Source organism: Oncorhynchus mykiss, chromosome 13 (genome assembly GCF_057628025.1).
Source record: "Oncorhynchus mykiss isolate SJ-2025 chromosome 13, ASM5762802v1, whole genome shotgun sequence".
Taxonomy (NCBI): domain Eukaryota; kingdom Metazoa; phylum Chordata; class Actinopteri; order Salmoniformes; family Salmonidae; genus Oncorhynchus; species Oncorhynchus mykiss.
The window spans coordinates 85,176,537-85,201,436 of record NC_143034.1 but is presented as its reverse complement, the minus strand read 5'-3'; the positions used below and the strand labels follow the sequence as shown (position 1 = coordinate 85,201,436).

At 39.8% G+C, this 24,900-nt stretch overlaps 1 protein-coding gene across 1 annotated transcript in view; it reads left to right on the top strand.

The window, feature by feature from the left end:
- LOC118947901 (unconventional myosin-XV) overlaps nucleotides 1-24,900 on the top strand; it is a 212,756-nt gene that overhangs the window by 84,896 nt on the left and 102,960 nt on the right. Inside the window, exons 28-35 of the mRNA XM_090194383.1 lie at nucleotides 640-735; nucleotides 9,479-9,714; nucleotides 13,717-13,907; nucleotides 14,163-14,235; nucleotides 17,942-18,035; nucleotides 18,806-18,903; nucleotides 19,066-19,175; nucleotides 19,386-19,480. Of these exons, the coding sequence (XP_090050509.1) occupies nucleotides 640-735; nucleotides 9,479-9,714; nucleotides 13,717-13,907; nucleotides 14,163-14,235; nucleotides 17,942-18,035; nucleotides 18,806-18,903; nucleotides 19,066-19,175; nucleotides 19,386-19,480 (993 nt within the window). The remainder of the gene's footprint in view (nucleotides 1-639; nucleotides 736-9,478; nucleotides 9,715-13,716; nucleotides 13,908-14,162; nucleotides 14,236-17,941; nucleotides 18,036-18,805; nucleotides 18,904-19,065; nucleotides 19,176-19,385; nucleotides 19,481-24,900) is intronic.

Below are 24,900 nucleotides of genomic sequence, written 5' to 3'. Positions count from 1 at the left end.
TAGCCTAGTGGTTAGAGAGTTGGACTAGGAACCGGAAGGTTGCAAGTTCAAACCCCCGAGCTGACAAGGTACTAATCTCGTTCTGCCCCTGTACAAGGCAGTTAACCCACTGGCCGTCATTGAAAATAATAATTTGTTCTTAACTGACTTGCCTAGTTAAATAAAGGTAAAATATATATTTTTTAAATGGACATACATTAAAAATGTATGGCAAGTCAGTTAAGAACAAATTCTTACATTCCATTACCTGGGAAATGTTAAAATACGAAATTCTAATTCAATTCCAAAGATAAAAAATTTTACAATTTAAAATTAAATTGCAATTCAGAAAGTCCAAACAGTCTAATTCTAATTCAATTCCGAAACTTGAAGATGGTTGAAATTCTAAATGAATTCCTCATAAATTCTCCTCTTCGTGAGTGAATTCAAGAATTGAATTGGAATTTCAAATGAGACTGGAATTGACACCAACCCTGACATACACATGTCTCATCTCCAGGGTCTGACCCCTGACCCCTGACCCTCTCTCTGTTAGGAGCCTATGTTTGGGATGCTAATGGTTCCCTTGGAGAGGACCCTGACGTACACATGTCTAATCTCCAGGGTCTGACCCCTGACCCCTGACCCTCTCTCTGTTAGGAGCCTATGTTTGGGATGCTAACGGTTCCCTTGGAGAGGACCCTGACGTACACAGATGAGGACCTCCGACAGGAAGCTCTGGAGCTGTTTATTATGGTGAGTCCTGTTCATTACGGTGACTCCTGTTCCTCATGGTGAGTCCTGTTCATTATGGGGAGTCCTGTTCATTATGGTGAGTCTGTTCATTATGGTGAGTCCTGTTCATTATGGGGAGTCCTGTTCATTATGGTGAGTCTGTTCATTATGGTGAGTCCTGTTCATTATGGTGAGTCCTGTTCATTATGGTGAGTCCTGTTCATTATGGTGAGTCCTGTTCATTATGGTGAGTCCTGTTCATTATGGTTACTCCTGTTCATTACGGTGACTCCTGTTCCTCATGGTGAGTCCTGTTCATTATGGTGAGTCCTGTTCATTATGGTGAGTCCTGTTCATTATGGTGAGTCCTGTTCATTATGGTGACTCCTGTTCCTCATGGTGAGTCCTGTTCATTATGGGGAGTCCTGTTCATTATGGTGAGTCTGTTCATTATGGTGAGTCCTGTTCATTATGGTGAGTCCTGTTCATTATGGTGAGTCCTGTTCATTATGGTGAGTCTGTTCATTATGGTGAGTCCTGTTCATTATGGTGAGTCCTGTTCATTATGGTGAGTCTGTTCATTATGGTGAGTCCTGTTCATTACGGTGACTCCTGTTCCTCATGGTGAGTCCTGTTCATTATGGGGAGTCCTGTTCATTATGGTGAGTCCTGTTCATTATGGTGAGTCCTGTTCATTATGGTGAGTCCTGTTCATTATGGTGAGTCTGTTCATTATGGTGAGTCCTGTTCATTATGGTGAGTCCTGTTCATTATGGTGAGTCCTGTTCATTATGGTGAGTCTGTTCATTATGGTGAGTCCTGTTCATTATGGTGAGTCCTGGTCATTATGGTGAGTCCTGTTCATTATGGTGACTCCTGTTCATTATGGTGACTCCTGTTCATTACGGTGACTCCTGTTCATTACGGTGACTCCTGTTCCTTATGGTGAGTCCTGTTCATTATGGTGAGTCCTGTTCCTTATGGTGAGTCCTGTTCATTATGGTGAGTCCTGTTCGTTATGGTGAGTCCTGTTCGTTACGGTGAGTCCTGTTCATTACGGTGACTCCTGTTCATTATGGTGAGTCCTGTTCATTATGGTGAGTCCTGTTCATTATGGTGAGTCCTGTTCATTATGGTGAGTCCTGTTCATTATGGTGAGTCCTGTCCTCCACACAAACAGTAGATAACCTCCACACGAACAGTAGATAACCTACCCACATACCTCCACACAAACAGTAGATAACCTACCCACATACCTCCACACAAACAGTAGATAACCTACCCACATACCTCCACACAAACAGTAGATAACCTACCCACATACCTCCACACAAACAGTAGATAACCTACACACATACCTCCACACAAACAGTAGATAACCTACCCACATACCTCCACACAAACAGTAGATAAACTACCCACATACCTCCACACAAACAGTAGATAACCTACCCACATACCTCCACACAAACAGTAGATAACCTACCCACATACCTACACACGAACAGTAGATAACCTACCCACATACCTCCACACAAACAGTAGATAACCTACCCACATACCTCCACACAAACAGTAGATAACCTCCACACAAACAGTAGATAACCTCCACACAAACAGTAGATAACCTACCCACATACCTACACACGAACAGTAGATAACCTACCCACATACCTCCACACAAACAGTAGATAACCTACCCACATACCTACACACGAACAGTAGATAACCTACCCACATACCTCCACACAAACAGTAGATAAACTACCCACATACCTCCACACAAACAGTAGATAACCTACCCACATACCTCCACACAAACAGTAGATAACCTACCCACATACCTACACACGAACAGTAGATAACCTACCCACATACCTCCACACAAACAGTAGATAACCTACCCACATACCTCCACACAAACAGTAGATAACCTCCACACAAACAGTAGATAACCCCCACACAAACAGTAGATAACCTACCCACATACCTACACACGAACAGTAGATAACCTACCCACATACCTCCACACAAACAGTATATAACCTACCCACATACCTCCACACAAACAGTAGATAACCTACACACATACCTCCACACAAACAGTAGATAACCTACCCACATACCTCCACACAAACAGTAGATAACCTACCCACATACCTACACACGAACAGTAGATAACCTACACACGAACAGTAGATAACCTACCCACATACCTACACACGAACAGTAGATAACCTACCCACATACCTACACACGAACAGTAGATAACCTACACATGAACAGTAGATAACCTACCCACATACCTACACACGAACAGTAGATAACCTACACACGAACAGTAGATAACCTACACACATACCTACACACGAACAGTAGATAACCTCCACACGAACAGTAGATAACCTACCCACATACCTACACACGAACAGTAGATAACCTACCCACATACCTACACACGAACAGTAGATAACCTACACACATACCTCCACACAAACAGTATATAACCTCCACACAAACAGTAGATAACCTACCCACATACCTACACACGAACAGTAGATAACCTACCCACATACCTACACACAAACAGTAGATAACCTACACACATACCTCCACACAAACAGTATATAACCTCCACACATACCTCCACACAAACAGTAGATAACCTCCACACAAACAGTAGATAACCTCCACACAAACAGTAGATAACCTCCACACAAACAGTAGATAACCTCCACACAAACAGTAGATAACCTACACACATACCTCCACACAAACAGTAGATAACCTACCCACATACCTCCACACAAACAGTAGATAACCTACCCACATACCTCCACACAAACAGTAGATAACCTACCCACATACCTCCACACAAACAGTAGATAACCTACCCACATACCTACACACAAACAGTAGATAACCTACACACATACCTCCACACAAACAGTAGATAACCTACCCACATACCTCCACACAAACAGTAGATAACCTACCCACATACCTCCACACAAACAGTAGATAACCTCCACACATACAGTAGATAACCTACCCACATACCTCAACACAAACAGTAGATAACCTACCCACATACCTCCACACAAACAGTAGATAACCTACCCACATACCTCCACACAAACAGTAGATAACCTACCCACATACCTCCACACAAACAGTAGATAACCTACCCACATACCTCCACACAAACAGTAGATAACCTACCCACATACCTCCACACAAACAGTAGATAACCTACCCACATACCTACACACAAACAGTAGATAACCTACACACAAACAGTAGATAACCTACCCACATACCTCCACACAAACAGTATATAACCTACCCACATACCTCCACACAAACAGTAGATAACCTACCCACATACCTCCACACAAACAGTAGATAACCTACCCACATACCTCCACACAAACAGTAGATAACCTACCCACATACCTCCACACAAACAGTAGATAACCTACCCACATACCTCCACACAAACAGTAGATAACCTACCCACATACCTCCACACAAACAGTAGATAACCTACCCACATACCTCCACACAAACAGTAGATAACCTACCCACATACCTCCACACAAACAGTAGATAACCTACCCACATACCTCCACACAAACAGTAGATAACCTACCCACATACCTCCACACAAACAGTATATAACCTACCCACATACCTCCACACAAACAGTAGATAACCTACCCACATACCTCCACATGAACAGTAGATAACCTACCCACATACCTCCACATGAACAGTAGATAACCTACCCACATACCTCCACATGAACAGTAGATAACCTACCCACATACCTCCACACAAACAGTAGATAACCTACACATGAACAGTATATAACCTACCCACATACCTCCACACAAACAGTAGATAACCTACACATGAACAGTAGATAACCTACCCACATACCTCCACACAAACAATATATAACCTACCCACATACCTCCACACAAACAGTAGATAACCTACCCACATACCTCCACACAAACAGTAGATAACCTACCCACATACCTCCACACAAACAGTAGATAACCTACCCACATACCTCCACACAAACAGTAGATAACCTACCCACATACCTCCACATGAACATTAGATAACCTCCACACATACCTCCACACAAACAGTAGATAACCTACCCACATACCTCCACACAAACAGTAGATAACCTACCCACATACCTCCACACAAACAGTAGATAACCTACCCACATACCTCCACACAAACAGTAGATAACCTACCCACATACCTCCACACAAACAGTAGATAACCTACCCACATACCTCCACACAAACAGTAGATAACCTACCCACATACCTCCACACAAACAGTAGATAACCTACGCACATACCTCCACACAAACAGTAGATAACCTACCCACATACCTCCACACAAACAGTAGATAACCTCCCCACATACCTCCACACAAACAGTAGATAACCTACCCACATACCTCCACACAAACAGTAGATAACCTACACACATACAGTAGATAACCTCCACACATACCTCCACACAAACAGTAGATAACCTACCCACATACCTCCACACAAACAGTAGATAACCTACCCACATACCTCCACACAAACAGTAGATAACCTACCCACATACCTACACATGAACAGTAGATAACCTACCCACATACCTCCACACAAACAGTAGATAACCTACCCACATACCTCCACACAAACAGTAGATAACCTACCCACATACCTCCACACAAACAGTAGATAACCTACACACATACAGTAGATAACCTCCACACATACCTCCACACAAACAGTAGATAACCTACCCACATACCTCCACACAAACAGTAGATAACCTACCCACATACCTCCACACAAACAGTAGATAACCTACCCACATACCTCCACACAAACAGTAGATAACCTACCCACATACCTCCACACAAACAGTAGATAACCTACCCACATACCTCCACACAAACAGTAGATAACCTACACACATACAGTAGATAACCTCCACACATACCTCCACACAAACAGTAGATAACCTACCCACATACCTCCACACAAACAGTAGATAACCTACCCACATACCTCCACACAAACAGTAGATAACCTACCCACATACCTCCACACAAACAGTAGATAACCTACCCACATACCTCCACACAAACAGTAGATAACCTACCCACATACCTCCACACAAACAGTAGATAACCTACCCACATACCTCCACACAAACAGTAGATAACCTACCCACATACCTCCACACAAACAGTAGATAACCTACCCACATACCTCCACACAAACAGTAGATAACCTACCCACATACCTCCACACAAACAGTAGATAACCTACCCACATACCTCCACACAAACAGTAGATAAACTACCCACATACCTCCACACAAACAGTAGATAACCTACCCACATACCTCCACACAAACAGTAGATAACCTACCCACATACCTCCACACAAACAGTAGATAACCTACCCACATACCTCCACACAAACAGTAGATAACCTACCCACATACCTCCACACAAACAGTAGATAACCTACACACATACCTCCACACAAACAGTAGATAACCTACACACATACCTCCACACAAACAGTAGATAACCTACACACATACCTCCACACGAACAGTAGATAACCTCCACACAAACAGTAGATAACCTCCACACGAACAGTAGATAACCTACCCACATACCTCCACACAAACAGTAGATAACCTACCCACATACCTCCACACAAACAGTAGATAACCTCCACACGAACAGTAGATAACCCCCACACAAACAGTAGATAACCTACCCACATACCTCCACACAAACAGTAGATAACCTCCACACAAACAGTAGATAACCTCCACACAAACAGTAGATAACCTACCCACATACCTCCACACAAACAGTAGATAACCTACCCACATACCTCCACACAAACAGTAGATAACCTACCCACATACCTCCACACAAACAGTAGATAACCTACCCACATACCTCCACACAAACAGTAGATAACCTCCACACAAACAGTAGATAACCTCCACACAAACAGTAGATAACCTACACACATACCTCCACACAAACAGTAGATAACCTACCCACATACCTCCACACAAACAGTAGATAACCTACCCACATACCTCCACACAAACAGTAGATAACCTCCACACAAACAGTAGATAACCTACCCACATACCTCCACACAAACAGTAGATAACCTACCCACATACCTCCACACAAACAGTAGATAACCTCCACACAAACAGTAGATAACCTACCCACATACCTCCACACAAACAGTAGATAACCTACCCACATACCTCCACACAAACAGTAGATAACCTACCCACATACCTCCACACAAACAGTAGATAACCTACACACATACCTCCACACAAACAGTAGATAACCTACCCACATACCTCCACACAAACAGTAGATAACCTACCCACATACCTCCACACAAACAGTAGATAACCTACCCACATACCTCCACACAAACAGTAGATAACCTACCCACATACCTCCACACAAACAGTAGATAACCTACCCACATACCTCCACACAAACAGTAGATAACCTACCCACATACCTCCACACAAACAGTAGATAACCTCCACACAAACAGTAGATAACCTCCACATGAACAGTAGATAACCTACCCACATACCTCCACACAAACAGTAGATAACCTACACACAAACAGTAGATAACCTACACACAAACAGTAGATAACCTACACATGAACAGTAGATAACCTACCCACATACCTCCACACAAACAGTAGATAACCTACACATGAACAGTAGATAACCTACCCACAAACAGTAGATAACCTCCACATGAACAGTAGATAACCTACCCACATACCTCCACACAAACAGTAGATAACCTACACATGAACAGTAGATAACCTACCCACATACCTCCACACAAACAGTAGATAACCTCCACACGAACAGTAGATAACCTACCCACATACCTCCACACAAACAGTAGATAACCTACCCACATACCTCCACACAAACAGTAGATAACCTCCACATGTACAGTAGATAACCTACCCACAAACAGTAGATAACCTCCACACAAACAGTAGATAACCTCCCCATGAACAGTAGATAACCTACCCACATACCTCCACACAAACAGTAGATAACCTCCACATGAACAGTAGATAACCTCCCCATGAACAGTAGATAACCTACACATGAACAGTAGATAACCTACACATGAACAGTAGATAACCTCCACACAAACAGTAGATAACCTACCCACATACCTCCACACGAACAGTAGATAACCTACCCACATACCTCCACATAAACAGTAGATAACCTACCCACATACCTCCACACAAACAGTAGATAACCTACCCACATACCTCCACACAAACAGTAGATAACCTACCCACATACCTCCACACAAACAGTAGATAACCTACACACATACCTCCACACAAACAGTAGATAACCTACACATGAACAGTAGATAACCTCCCCATGAACAGTAGATAACCTACACATGAACAGTAGATAACCTCCCCATGAACAGTAGATAACCTACACATGAACAGTAGATAACCTACACATGAACAGTAGATAACCTACACATGAACAGTAGATAACATACACACATACCTTTCACACGAACAGTAGGTGGGACTAAACTTCTGTCATGGTTCTCACCACTGTTTATCATTACCAAGCTGGCGTTTCCATTCCCCTGAGATTAGAGGAACCTTGACGGGACTCCCTGTCCTGCCGTAAGGTTCTCAGAGTTCTAGCCAGGTCAGGTCATACACAGTTTAATTGTTCTCGGTATCTTCTTAGCCACACACACATTTCTCCTTGTCTCGACCAAACCTTATTAGACTGAAGTTTATCATTATAATTCATTATACATGTTACAGTATCGAATGATTACTAATAGTTACGTTTGTCTTATTATTCATTATATATGTTACATAATGTCATAATTACGTTTCAGGGTGGAATTCTTTAGTCACTACCTTTAAGCATATAAATTCCCTTATCATAGGGTCATGTATATCTCTGTGTTCTAGGCGTTTAAGTGTTAGGGTTCCGTCTATCTCTGTGTTCTAGGTGTTTAAGTGTTAGGGTTCTATTTAGCTCTGTGTTCTAGGTGTTTAGGTGTTAGGGTTCTGTCTAGCTCTGTGTTCTAGTTGTTTAAGTGTTAGGGTTCTGTCTATCTATGTGTTCTAGGTGTTTAAGAGTTAGAGTTCTGTCTATCTGTGTGCTAGGTGTTTAAGTTTAGGATTCTGTGTTCTAGGAGTTTAAGTGTCAGGGTTCAGTCTATCTCTGTGTTCTAGGTGTTTAAGTGTTAGGGTTCTGTCTATTTCTTTGTTCTAGGTGTTTAAGTGTTAGGGTTCTGTCTATTTCAGTATTCTAGGTGTTTAAGTGTTAGGGTTCTATCTAGCTCTGTGTTGTAGGTGTCTAAGTGTTAGGGTTCCATCTAGCTCTGTGTTCTAGGTGTTTAAGTGTTATGGTTCTGTCTAGCTCTGTGTTCTAGTTGTTTAAGTGTTAGGGTTCTGTCTATTTCCGTGTTCTAGGTGTTAGGATTCTGCGTTCTAGGTGTTTAAGTGTTAGGGTTCTGTCTATCACTGTGTTCTAGGTGTTTAAGTGTTAGGGTTCTGTCTATCTATGTGTTCTAGGTGTTTAAGTGTTAGGGTTCTGTCTGTGTCGTATCTGTGTTCTAAGTATTAAGGGATGTGGTTCTATGTTGTAGATCCTGAGGTTCATGGGCGACCCCCACCTGAATGGGGCTCAGGAGAACCTGTTTGGGAACTACATCATCCAGAGAGGACTGGCCAATCAGGGCCTGCGAGACGAGATCCTGGCTCAGCTGGCCAACCAGGTGTGGCGGAACCCTAACCATGACAACGCGGAGAGAGGCTGGCTGCTGCTGCTGGGGTGTGTCTGCTGCTTCCTCCCCTCCTCCAGGCTGCACACACACCTACTGAAGTAAGAACACACACACACACCTACTGAAGTAAGAACACACACACACCTACTAAAGTAAGAACACACACACACCTACTGAAGTAAGAACACACACACACCTACTGAAGTAAGAACACACACACACACACACCTACTGAAGTAAGAACACACACACATCTACTGAAGTAAGAACACACACACACCTACTGAAGTAAGAACACACACACACACACACCTACTGAAGTAAGAACACACACACACCTACTGAAGTAAGAACACACACACACCTACTGAAGTAAGAACACACACACACACACCTACTGAAGTAAGAACACACACACACCTACTGAAGTAAGAACACACACACACCTTCTGAAGTAAGAACACACACACACACACACCTACTGAAGTAAGAACACACACACACACCTACTGAAGTAAGAACACACACACACACACCTACTGAAGTAAGAACACACACACCTACTGAAGTAAGAACACACACACACACCTACTGAAGTAAGAACACACACACACACACACCTACTGAAGTAAGAACACACACACCTACTGAAGTAAGAACACACACACACACCTACTGAAGTAAGAACACACACACACACACCTACTGAAGTAAGAACACACACACACACCTACTGAAGTAAGAACACACACACACCTACTGAAGTAAGAACACACACACACCTACTGAAGTAAGAACACACACACACCTACTGAAGTAAGAACACACACACACACACACCTACTGAAGTAAGAACACACACACACACACCTACTGAAGTAAGAACACACACACACACCTACTGAAGTAAGAACACACACACACCTACTGAAGTAAGAACACACACACACCTACTGAAGTAAGAACACACACACACCTACTGAAGTAAGAACACACACACACACACACCTACTGAAGTAAGAACACACACACATCTACTGAAGTAAGAACACACACACACACACCTACTGAAGTAAGAACACACACACACACACCTACTGAAGTAAGAACACACACACACACCTACTGAAGTAAGAACACACACACACCTACTGAAGTAAGAACACACACACACACCTACTGAAGTAAGAACACACACACACCTACTGAAGTAAGAACACACACACACCTACTGAAGTAAGAACACACACACACCTACTGAAGTAAGAACACACACACACACACACCTACTGAAGTAAGAACACACACACACACCTACTGAAGTAAGAACACACACACACCTACTGAAGTAAGAACACACACACACCTACTGAAGTAAGAACACACACACACACACCTACTGAAGTAAGAACACACACACACACCTACTGAAGTAAGAACACACACACACCTACTGAAGTAAGAACACACACACACCTACTGAAGTAAGAACACACACACACACACACCTACTGAAGTAAGAACACACACACACCTACTGAAGTAAGAACACACACACACACACCTACTGAAGTAAGAACACACACACACACCTACTGAAGTAAGAACACACACACCTACTGAAGTAAGAACACACACACACCTACTGAAGTAAGAACACACACACACACCTACTGAAGTAAGAACACACACACACACACCTACTGAAGTAAGAACACACACACACCTACTGAAGTAAGAACACACACACACACACCTACTGAAGTAAGAACACACACACACCTACTGAAGTAAGAACACACACACACACACACCTACTGAAGTAAGAACACACACACACCTACTGAAGTAAGAACACACACACACACACACCTACTGAAGTAAGAACACACACACACCTACTGAAGTAAGAACACACACACACCTACTGAAGTAAGAACACACACACACACACACACCTACTGAAGTAAGAACACACACACACACACACCTACTGAAGTAAGAACACACACACACACACCTACTGAAGTAAGAACACACACACACACACACCTACTGAAGTAAGAACACACACACACCTACTGAAGTAAGAACACACACACACCTACTGAAGTAAGAACACACACACACCTACTGAAGTAAGAACACACACACACACACACCTACTGAAGTAAGAACACACACACACCTACTGAAGTAAGAACACACACACACACACCTACTGAAGTAAGAACACACACACACACCTACTGAAGTAAGAACACACACACCTACTGAAGTAAGAACACACACACACCTACTGAAGTAAGAACACACACACACACCTACTGAAGTAAGAACACACACACACACACCTACTGAAGTAAGAACACACACACACCTACTGAAGTAAGAACACACACACACACACCTACTGAAGTAAGAACACACACACACCTACTGAAGTAAGAACACACACACACACACACCTACTGAAGTAAGAACACACACACACCTACTGAAGTAAGAACACACACACACACACACCTACTGAAGTAAGAACACACACACCTACTGAAGTAAGAACACACACACACACCTACTGAAGTAAGAACACACACACACACACCTACTGAAGTAAGAACACACACACACACCTACTGAAGTAAGAACACACACACACCTACTGAAGTAAGAACACACACACACCTACTGAAGTAAGAACACACACACACCTACTGAAGTAAGAACACACACACACACACACCTACTGAAGTAAGAACACACACACACACACCTACTGAAGTAAGAACACACACACACACCTACTGAAGTAAGAACACACACACACCTACTGAAGTAAGAACACACACACACCTACTGAAGTAAGAACACACACACACCTACTGAAGTAAGAACACACACACACACACACCTACTGAAGTAAGAACACACACACATCTACTGAAGTAAGAACACACACACACACACCTACTGAAGTAAGAACACACACACACACACCTACTGAAGTAAGAACACACACACACACCTACTGAAGTAAGAACACACACACACCTACTGAAGTAAGAACACACACACACACCTACTGAAGTAAGAACACACACACACCTACTGAAGTAAGAACACACACACACCTACTGAAGTAAGAACACACACACACCTACTGAAGTAAGAACACACACACACACACACCTACTGAAGTAAGAACACACACACACACCTACTGAAGTAAGAACACACACACACCTACTGAAGTAAGAACACACACACACCTACTGAAGTAAGAACACACACACACACACCTACTGAAGTAAGAACACACACACACACCTACTGAAGTAAGAACACACACACACCTACTGAAGTAAGAACACACACACACCTACTGAAGTAAGAACACACACACACACACACCTACTGAAGTAAGAACACACACACACCTACTGAAGTAAGAACACACACACACACACCTACTGAAGTAAGAACACACACACACACCTACTGAAGTAAGAACACACACACCTACTGAAGTAAGAACACACACACACCTACTGAAGTAAGAACACACACACACACCTACTGAAGTAAGAACACACACACACACACCTACTGAAGTAAGAACACACACACACCTACTGAAGTAAGAACACACACACACACACCTACTGAAGTAAGAACACACACACACCTACTGAAGTAAGAACACACACACACACACACCTACTGAAGTAAGAACACACACACACCTACTGAAGTAAGAACACACACACACACACACCTACTGAAGTAAGAACACACACACACCTACTGAAGTAAGAACACACACACACCTACTGAAGTAAGAACACACACACACACACACCTACTGAAGTAAGAACACACACACACACACACCTACTGAAGTAAGAACACACACACACACACCTACTGAAGTAAGAACACACACACACACACACCTACTGAAGTAAGAACACACACACACCTACTGAAGTAAGAACACACACACACACACACCTACTGAAGTAAGAACACACACACACCTACTGAAGTAAGAACACAGACACAGACCATGGTCCTACCTGCTCACAACTGTCTCCTAGGTTTGTGTCTGACCACGCCCCGGCTGGTTGCCGGGCACTGCTGCAGCACCGGCTGATCCAGGCCAATCAGAAGTCCCGGCTGTTATCAGGCTCCGCCCCTGAGACAGCACGCACCTATCCACTTTCTCTGTTGGAGTGGACAGCCAATAGGAAGAGGGCTAACATGGTGCTGCAGGTGTCCTGTTTCGACGGTGAGCTGCGCTTTCTGATGACATCACAGAGCTGTCTACTAACTGACAGACACAGAAACACAAGGGGGACAACTGCTTATCTCCATAACTCTCCTCTCTCTCTCTCTCTCTCTCTCTCTCTCTCTCTCTCTCTCTCTCTCTCTCTGTCTCTCTGTCTCTCTGTCTCTCTGTCTCTCTCTCTCTCTCTCTCTTTCTCTCTCTCTCTGTGTCTGTCTGTCTGTCTGTCTGTCTGTCTGTCTGTCTGTCTGTCTCCAGGAGAATCGTTCCTGTGTCCCATACAATCCTGGACCAGTGGAGAAGATCTGGCGGGAGACATCCTGCGACACAGGTATCCTGTCCTACCATCCTACTACACAGGTATCCTACCATCCTATGACACATGTATCCTATCCTACCATCCTACTACACAGGTATCCTATCCTACCATCCTACGACACAGGTATCATATCCTACATCCTACTACACAGGTATCCTACCATCCTATGACACATGTATCCTATCCTACCATCCTACTACACAGGTATCCTGTCCTACCATCCTGCTACACAGGTATCCTATCCTACCATCCTACTACACAGGTATCCTTTCCTACCAACCTGCGACACAGGTATCCTATCCTACCATCCTACTACACAGGTATCCTATCCTACCATCCTACTACACAGGTATCCTATCCTACCATCCTACAACACAGGTATCCTATCCTGCCATCCTACGACACAGGTATCCTATCATATCATCCTACGACTCAGGTATCCTATCCTACTACACAGGTATCCTATCCTACTACACAGGTATCCTATCCTGCCATCCTACTACACAGGTATCCTATCATACCATCCTACGACTCAGGTATCCTATCCTACTACACAGGTATCCTATCCTACTACACAGGTATCCTATCCTACCATCCTACTACATAGGTATCCTATGCTACTACACAGGTATCCTATCCTACCATCCTACGACTCAGGTATCATATCCTACTAAACAGGTATCCTATCCTACTACACAGGTATCCTATCCTACCATCCTACTACACAGGTATCCTATCCTACCATCCTACTACATAGGTATCCTATCCTACTACACAGGTATCCTATCTTACTATCCTACTACACAGGTATCCTATCCTAACATCTTACGACTCAGGTATCATATCCTACTACACAGGTCTCCTTTCCTACTACACAGGTATCCTATCCTACCATCCTATTACATAGGTATCCTATGCTACTACACAGGTATCCTATCCTACCATCCTACTATACAGGTATCCTATCCTACCATCCTACTACACAGGTATCCTATCCTACCATCCTACTATACAGGTATCCTTTCCTACCATCCTACTACACAGGTATCCTATCCTACCATTCTACTACAAAGGTATCCTATCCTACCATCCTACTACAAAGGTATCCTATCCAACCATCCTACTACACAAGTATCCTATCCTACCGTCCTACTACACAGGGATCCTATCCTACCATCCTATAACACAGATATCATATCCTACTACACAGGTATTCTATCCTACCATCCTACTACACAGGTATCCTATCCTACCGTCCTACTACACAGTGATCCTATCCTACCATCCTATAACACAGATATCATATCCTACTACACAGGTATCCTATCCTACCATCCTACTACACAGGTATTCTATCCTACCGTCCTACTACACAGGGATCCAATCCTACCATCCTATAACACAGATATCATATCCTACTACACAGGTATTCTATCCTACCATCCTACTACACAGGTATCCTATCCTACCATCCTACTACACAGGTATTCTATCCTACCATCCTACTACACAGGTATCCTATCCTACCATCCTACTACACAGGTATTCTATCCTACCATCCTACTACACAGGTTTCCTATCCTACCATCCTACTACACAGGGATCCTATCCTACCATCCTATAACACAGATATCATATCCTACTACACAGGTATTCTATCCTACCATCCTACTACACAGGTATCCTATCCTGCCATCCTACAACACAGGTATCCTATCCTACCATCCCACTACACAGGTATCCTCTCCTACTACACACGTATCCTATCCTACCATCCTACTACACAGGTATCCTATCCTACTACACAGGTATCCTATTCTACAACACATGTATCCTATCCTACCATCCTACTACACAGGTATCCTATCCTACCATCCTACTACACAGGTATCCTATCCTACCATCCTACGACACAGGTATCCTATCCTTCTACACAGGTATCCTATCCTACTATCCCACTACACAGGTATCCTATCCTACTACACAGGTATCCTATCCTACCATCCTACTACACAGGTATCCTATCCTACCATCCTACATCACAGGTGTCCTATCCTTCTACACAGGTATCCTATCCTACTATCCCACTACACAGGTATCCTATCCTTCTACACAGGTATCCTATCCTACTATCCCACTACACAGGTATCCTATCCCACTACACAGGTATCCTATCCTACCATCCTATTACACAGGTATCCTATCCTACCATCCTACATCACAGGTATCCTATCCTTCTACACAGGTATCCTATCCTACTATCCCACTACACAGGTATCCTATCCTACTACACAGGTATCCTATCCTACCATCCTACTACACAGGTATCCTATCCTACCATCCTACATCACAGGTATCCTATCCTTCTACACAGGTATCCTATCCTACTACACAGGTATCCTGTTCTACGAAACATGTATCCTATTCTACGACACATGTATCCTATCCTACCATCCTACGACACAGGTATCCTATCCTACAACACAGGTATCCTATTCTACAACACATGTATCCTATCCTACCATCCTACTACACAGGTGTCCTGTCCTACCATCCTACTACACAGGTATCCTATCCTACCATCCCACTATACAGATATCCCATCCTACCATCCCACTACACAGGTATCCTATCCTACCATCCCACTATACAGATATCCCATCCTACCATCCCACTACACAGATATCCCATCCTACCATCCCACTACACAGGTATCCTATTCTACGACATATGTATCCTATCCTACCATCCTACGACACAGGTATCCTATACTACCATCCTACGACACAGGTATCCTATCCTACCATCCCCCTACACAGGTATCCTATCCCACCATCCTACTACACAGGTATCCTATCCTACCATGCTACTGCACAGGTATCCTATCCTACCATCCTACAACACAGGTTTTCTATCCTAATACAAAGGTATCCTATCCTACCATCCTACTACACAGGTATCCTATCCCACCATCCTACTACACAGGTATCCTATCCTACCATCCTACTAAACAGGTATCCTATCCTACCATCCTACTACACAGGTATCCTTTACTACTATCCTACTACACAGGTATTCTATCCCACTACACAGGTTTCATATCCTACTATGCTACTGCACAGGTATTCTATCCTACTACACAGGTATCATATCCTACTATGCTACTGCACAGGTATCCTATCCTACCATCCTACTACAACGGTATCCTATCCTATTATCCTACTACAAAGGTATCCTATCCTACCATGCTACTACAAAGGTATCCTATCCTGCCATCCTACTACACAGGTATCCAATCCTACCATCCTTCTACAAAGGTATCCTATCCTACCATGCTACTACACAGGTATCCTATCCTGCCATCCTACTATACAGGTATCCTATCCTACCATCCTACTACAAAGGTATCCTATCCTACCATCCTACTACACAGGTATCCTACCATCCTACTACAAAGGTATCCTATCCTACCATGCTACTACAAAGGTATCCTATCCTACCATCCCACTACACAGTTATCCTATCCTGCCATCCTACTACACAGGTATCCTATCCTACCATGCTACTGCACAGGTATCCTATGCTACTATCCTACTACACAGGTATTCTATCCTACTACACAGGTATCCTATTTTCTATACTCTCTGTCTGTGTTCCAGTAGGGGAGTGTGTGAGGTGTGGAGGGGGTGTTCTATACTGTCTGTCTGTGTTCCTGTAGGGGAGTGTGTGAGGCGTGGAGGGGGTTTTCTATACTGATGAAGGAGCATGGGCAGTGGGCGGAGCTAGCCGGTCATGATTACGTCATGGATCTGGTGGGTATATCACACACACCACATACACACATTAAGCTACCTGAGAGTTATCAGGCTAACTGAGAGTTATCAGGCTAACTGAGAGTTATCAGGTTAACCGAGAGTTATCAGGCTAACCAAGAAATATCAGGTTAACTGAGAGTTATCAGGTTAACTGAGAGTTATCAGGCTAACTGAGAGTTATCAGGCTAACTGGCCCTAACTGAATCCTGTTTTAGATCCCAGACTTTGAAAACGTCTGGCCCTAACTGAATCCTGTTTTAGATCTCAGACTTTGAAAACATCTGGCCCTAACTGAATCCTGTTTTAGATCTCAGACTTTGAAAAGGTCTGGCCCTAACTGAATCCTGTTTTAGATCTCAGACTTTGAAAACGTCTGGCCCTAACTGAATCCTGTTTTAGATCTCAGACTTTGAAAACGTCTGGCCCTAACTGAATCCTGTTTTAGATCTCAGACTTTGAAAAGGTCTGGCCCTAACTGAATCCTGTTTTAGATCTCAGACTTTGAAAACGTCTGGCCCTAACTGAATCCTGTTTTAGATCTCAGACTTTGAAAACGTCTGGCCCTAACTGAATCCTGTTTTAGATCTCAGACTTTGAAAACGTCTGGCCCTAACTGAATCCTGTTTTAGATCTCAGACTTTGAAAAGGTCTGGCCCTAACTGAATCCTGTTGTAGATCTCAGACTTTGAAAAGGTCTGGCCCTAACTGAATCCTGTTTTAGATCTCAGACTTTGAAAAGGTCTGTCCCTAACTGAATCCTGTTTTAGATCTCAGACTTGGAGCTGCCGTCCGACTTCCCCAAACAGAAGAGTTACTTCATCATCTCAGCTGAGGATCCTAATAGGGTTCGAACCAACGCCAGCCTGTGAGTCCAAACACACACAAACCCAAACCCTTCACTGGGGAGCTAACACAGGTCTCAGGGAATGTTACTAATCACCCAGCCAGGAGGATTGGTTCATCAGGGAAATGGTGGGCTCTGATTGGCCCAACACACTAATCACCCAGCCTGTTTGTGTGTGACCAGAACTCTGTTTGGAAGTGGTTTTGACAGTGATGAAGAGCTGCCCCCGCCCTTCCTCAGCACCACCCAACCTGCGTACAGCCTGCCAGGCTCTGACGGATACTCCAGCCACGGTACACACACACACACACACACACACACACACACACACACACACACACACACACACACACACACACACACACACACACACACAACACACAGCACACACACACAGCACACAACACACAACACACAACACACAGCACACAACACACAGCACACAACACACAACACACAACACACACACCAGTATAGTGATATTAACAGTGTCTCCTCTCCAGTGGAGTCTGATGTGTTCAGCGATGGTCAGACTCAGAGAGGGGTGGATCGCTACCTGGACAGCCTCTTCAACCCTGTGTTATCAGACGGCAGCACGGTGAGACACACACAGTGTGTGTGTGTGTGTGTGTGGTGTGTGTGTGTGTGTGTGTGGGTGTGGGTGTGGGTGAGTGTGTGGGTGGGTGGGGGGGGTGGGTGGGCAGTATGAATGGAGCAGACTATAGCGGGGGATTAAGTTACTAAACTACACAGGTATCATATCCTACCATCCTACCGTATTTCATACAACCGGAGGGCTGCTGGATTCAGACCCCAGGTTCCTTCTTCTGCCGTAGGGCCCTGGAGCATAACATAACACAACACACATCATATCATAACACATCATAATATAACACAACACATCATAACATAACACATCATAACACATCATAACATAATACATCATAACATAATACATCATAACACAATACATCATAACATAACACAACACACATCATATCATAACATATAACATAACACATGATAACATATAACATAACACATGATAACATATAACATAACACAACACAACACAACACAACACAACACAGCACAGCACAGCACAGCACAGCACAGCACAAAACAACACAACACAACACATCATAACACATCATAACATAACACATCATAACATAACACATCATAACACATCATAACACAACACATCATAACACATCATAACACATCATAACACATCATAACATAACACATCATAACACATCATAACACAACACATCATAACACATCATAACACATCATAACACAACACATCATAACACATCATAACACATCATAACACAACACATCATAACACATCATAACACATCATAACACATCATAACACAACACATCATAACATAACACATCATAACACATCATAACACATCATAACACATCATAACATAATACATCATAATACATCATAACACATCATAACATAATACATCATAACACATCATAACACATCATAATACATCATAATACATCATAATACATCATAACACATCATAACACATCATAACACAACACATCATAACACATCATAACACATCATAACACATCATAACACAACACATCATAACATAACACATCATAACACATCATAACACATCATAACATAATACATCATAATACATCATAACATAATACATCATAATACATCATAACATAATACATCATAATACATCATAATACATCATAATACATCATAACATAATACATCATAATACATCATAACACATCATAACATAATACATCATAATACATCATAATACATCATAATACATCATAACACATCATAACACATCATAACACATCATAACATAATACATCATAATACATCATAACACATCATAACATAATACATCATAATACATCATAACATAATACATCATAATACATCATAATACATCATAATACATCATAATACATCATAACATAATACATCATAATACATCATAACACATCATAACATAATACATCATAACACATCATAACACATCATAACATAATACATCATAACACATCATGACACATCATAACATAATACATCATAATACATCATAACACATCATAACACATCATAACACATCATAACACATCATAACATAACTCATCATAATACATCATAACACATCATAATACATCATAACATAATACATCATAACACATCATAACATAATACATCATAACACATCATAACATAACACATCATAACACAACACATCATAACACATCATAACATATAACATATAACATAATACATCATAACATAACACATCATAACACATCATAACATAATACATCATAACACATCATAACATAACACATCATAACACAACACATCATAACACATCATAACATAATACATCATAACATAATACATCACAACACAACACATCATAACATAATACATCATAACACAACACATCATAACACATCATAACACATCATAACACAGCACATCATAACACATCATAATACATCATAACACAACACATCATAACATAATACATCATAACACATCATAACACAACACATCATAACACATCATAACATAATACATCATAACATAATACATCATAACACATCATAACATAATACATCATAACATAACACATCATAATACATCATAACACATCATAACATAATACATCATAACATAACACATCATAATACATCATAACACATCATAACATAATACATCATAACATAACACATCATAACATAATACATCATAACACAACACATCATAACATAACACATCATAACATAATACATCATAACACAACACATCATAACATAATACATCATAACATAATACATCATAACACATCATAACACATCATAACACATCATAACACATCATAACACATCATAACATAATACATCATAACATAATACATCATAACAGAACACATCATAACATAATACATCATAACATAATACATCATAACACATCATAACACATCATAACACATCATAACATAATACATCATAACATAATACATCATAACATAACACATCATAACATAACACATCATAACACATCATAACATAATACATCATAACACATCATAACATAATACATCATAACACATCATAACACATCACATCATAACACATCATAACATAATACATCATAACACATCATAATACATCATAACAAAATACTTCATAACACATCATAACACATCATAACATAATACATCATAACACATCATAACATAATACATCATAACACATCATAACATAATACATCATAACACATCATAACATAATACATCATAACACATCATAACATAATACATCATAACATAATACATCATAACACATCATAACACATCATAACATAATACATCATAACACATCATAACATAATACATCATAATACATCATAACTTAATACATCATAACACATCATAACACATCATAACATAACACATCATAACATAACACATCATAACATAACACATCATAACATAACACATCATAACATAATACATCATAACACATCATAACACATCATAACATAATACATCATAACACATCATAACATAATACATCATAACACATCATAATACATCATAACTTAATACATCAAAACACATCATAACACATCATAACATAATACATCATAACACATCATAACATAATACATCATAACATAATACATCATAACATAATACATCATAACATAACACATCATAACACATCATAACATAATACATCGTAACACATCATAACATAATACATCATAACACATCATAACATAATACATCATAACATAACACATCATAACATAATACATCATAACATAACACATCATAACATAATACATCATAACATAATACATCATAATACATCATAATACATCATAACATTATACATCATAACACATCATAACATAACACATCATAACATAATACATCATAACATAACACATCATAACATAATACATCATAACATAACACATCATAACATAATACATCATAACATAATACATCATAACACATCATAACATAATACATCATAACACAACATAACATAACACATCATAACACATCATAACATAATACATCATAACACATCATAACATAATACATCATAATACATCATAACATAACACATCATAACACATCATAACATAATACATCGTAACACATCATAACATAATACATCATAACACATCATAACATAACACATCATAACATAATACATCATAACATAATTCATCATAACATAACACATCATAACACATCATAACATAATACATCATAACACATCATAACATAATACATCATAACACATCATAACATAATACATCATAACACATCATAACATAATACATCATAACACATCATAACATAATACATCATAACACATCATAACATAATACATCATAACACATCATAACATAATACATCATAATACATCATAATACATCATAACACATCATAACACATCATAATACATCATAACATAATACATCATAACATAATACATCATAACATAATACATCATAATACATCATAACATAATACATCATAATACATCATAACATAACACATCATAACATAATACATCATAACATAACACAACACATCATAACACAACACATCATAATACATCATAATACATCATAACATAACACATCATAACATAATACATCATAATACATCATAACATAATACATCATAACATAATACATCATAACACATCATAACATAATACATCATAATACATCATAATACATCATAACATAATACATCATAATACATCATAACATAATACATCATAACACATCATAACATAACACATCATAACATAATACATCATAACATAATACATCATAACACATCATAACACATCATAACATAATACATCGTAACACATCATAACATAATACATCATAACACATCATAACATAATACATCATAACATAACACATCATAACATAACACATCATAACATAATACATCATAACATAATACATCATAACACATCATAACATAATACATCATAACACATCATAACATAATACATCATAACACATCATAACATAACACATCATAACATAATACATCATAACATAATACATCATAACATAATACATCATAATACATCATAACATAATACATCATAATACATCATAACATAATACATCATAACATAATACATCATAACACATCATAACATAATACATCATAACACATAACATAACACATCATAACATAATACATCATAACATAATACATCATAACACATCATAACATAATACATCATAACACATCATAACATAACACATCATAACATAATACATCATAACATAATACATCATAACATAACACATCATAGCATAATACATCATAATACATCATAACATAACACATCATAACATAATACATCATAACACATCATAACATAACACATCATAACATAATACATCATAACATAATACATCATAACATAACACATCATAACATAACACATCATAACATAATACATCATAATACATCATAACATAATACATCATAACATAATACATCATAATACATCATAACACAACACATCATAACATAATACATCATAATACATCATAATACATCATAACATAACACATCATAACATAATACATCATAATACATCATAACATAATACATCATAACATAATACATCATAATACATCATAACATAATACATCATAATACATCATAACATAATACATCATAATACATCATAATACATCATAACACAACACATCATAACATAATACATCATAATACATCATAACATAATACATCATAACATAATACATCATAATACATCATAACACAACACATCATAACATAATACATCATAATACATCATAATACATCATAACATAACACATCATAACATAATACATCATAATACATCATAACACAACACATCATAACATAATACATCATAACATAACACATCATAACACATCATAAC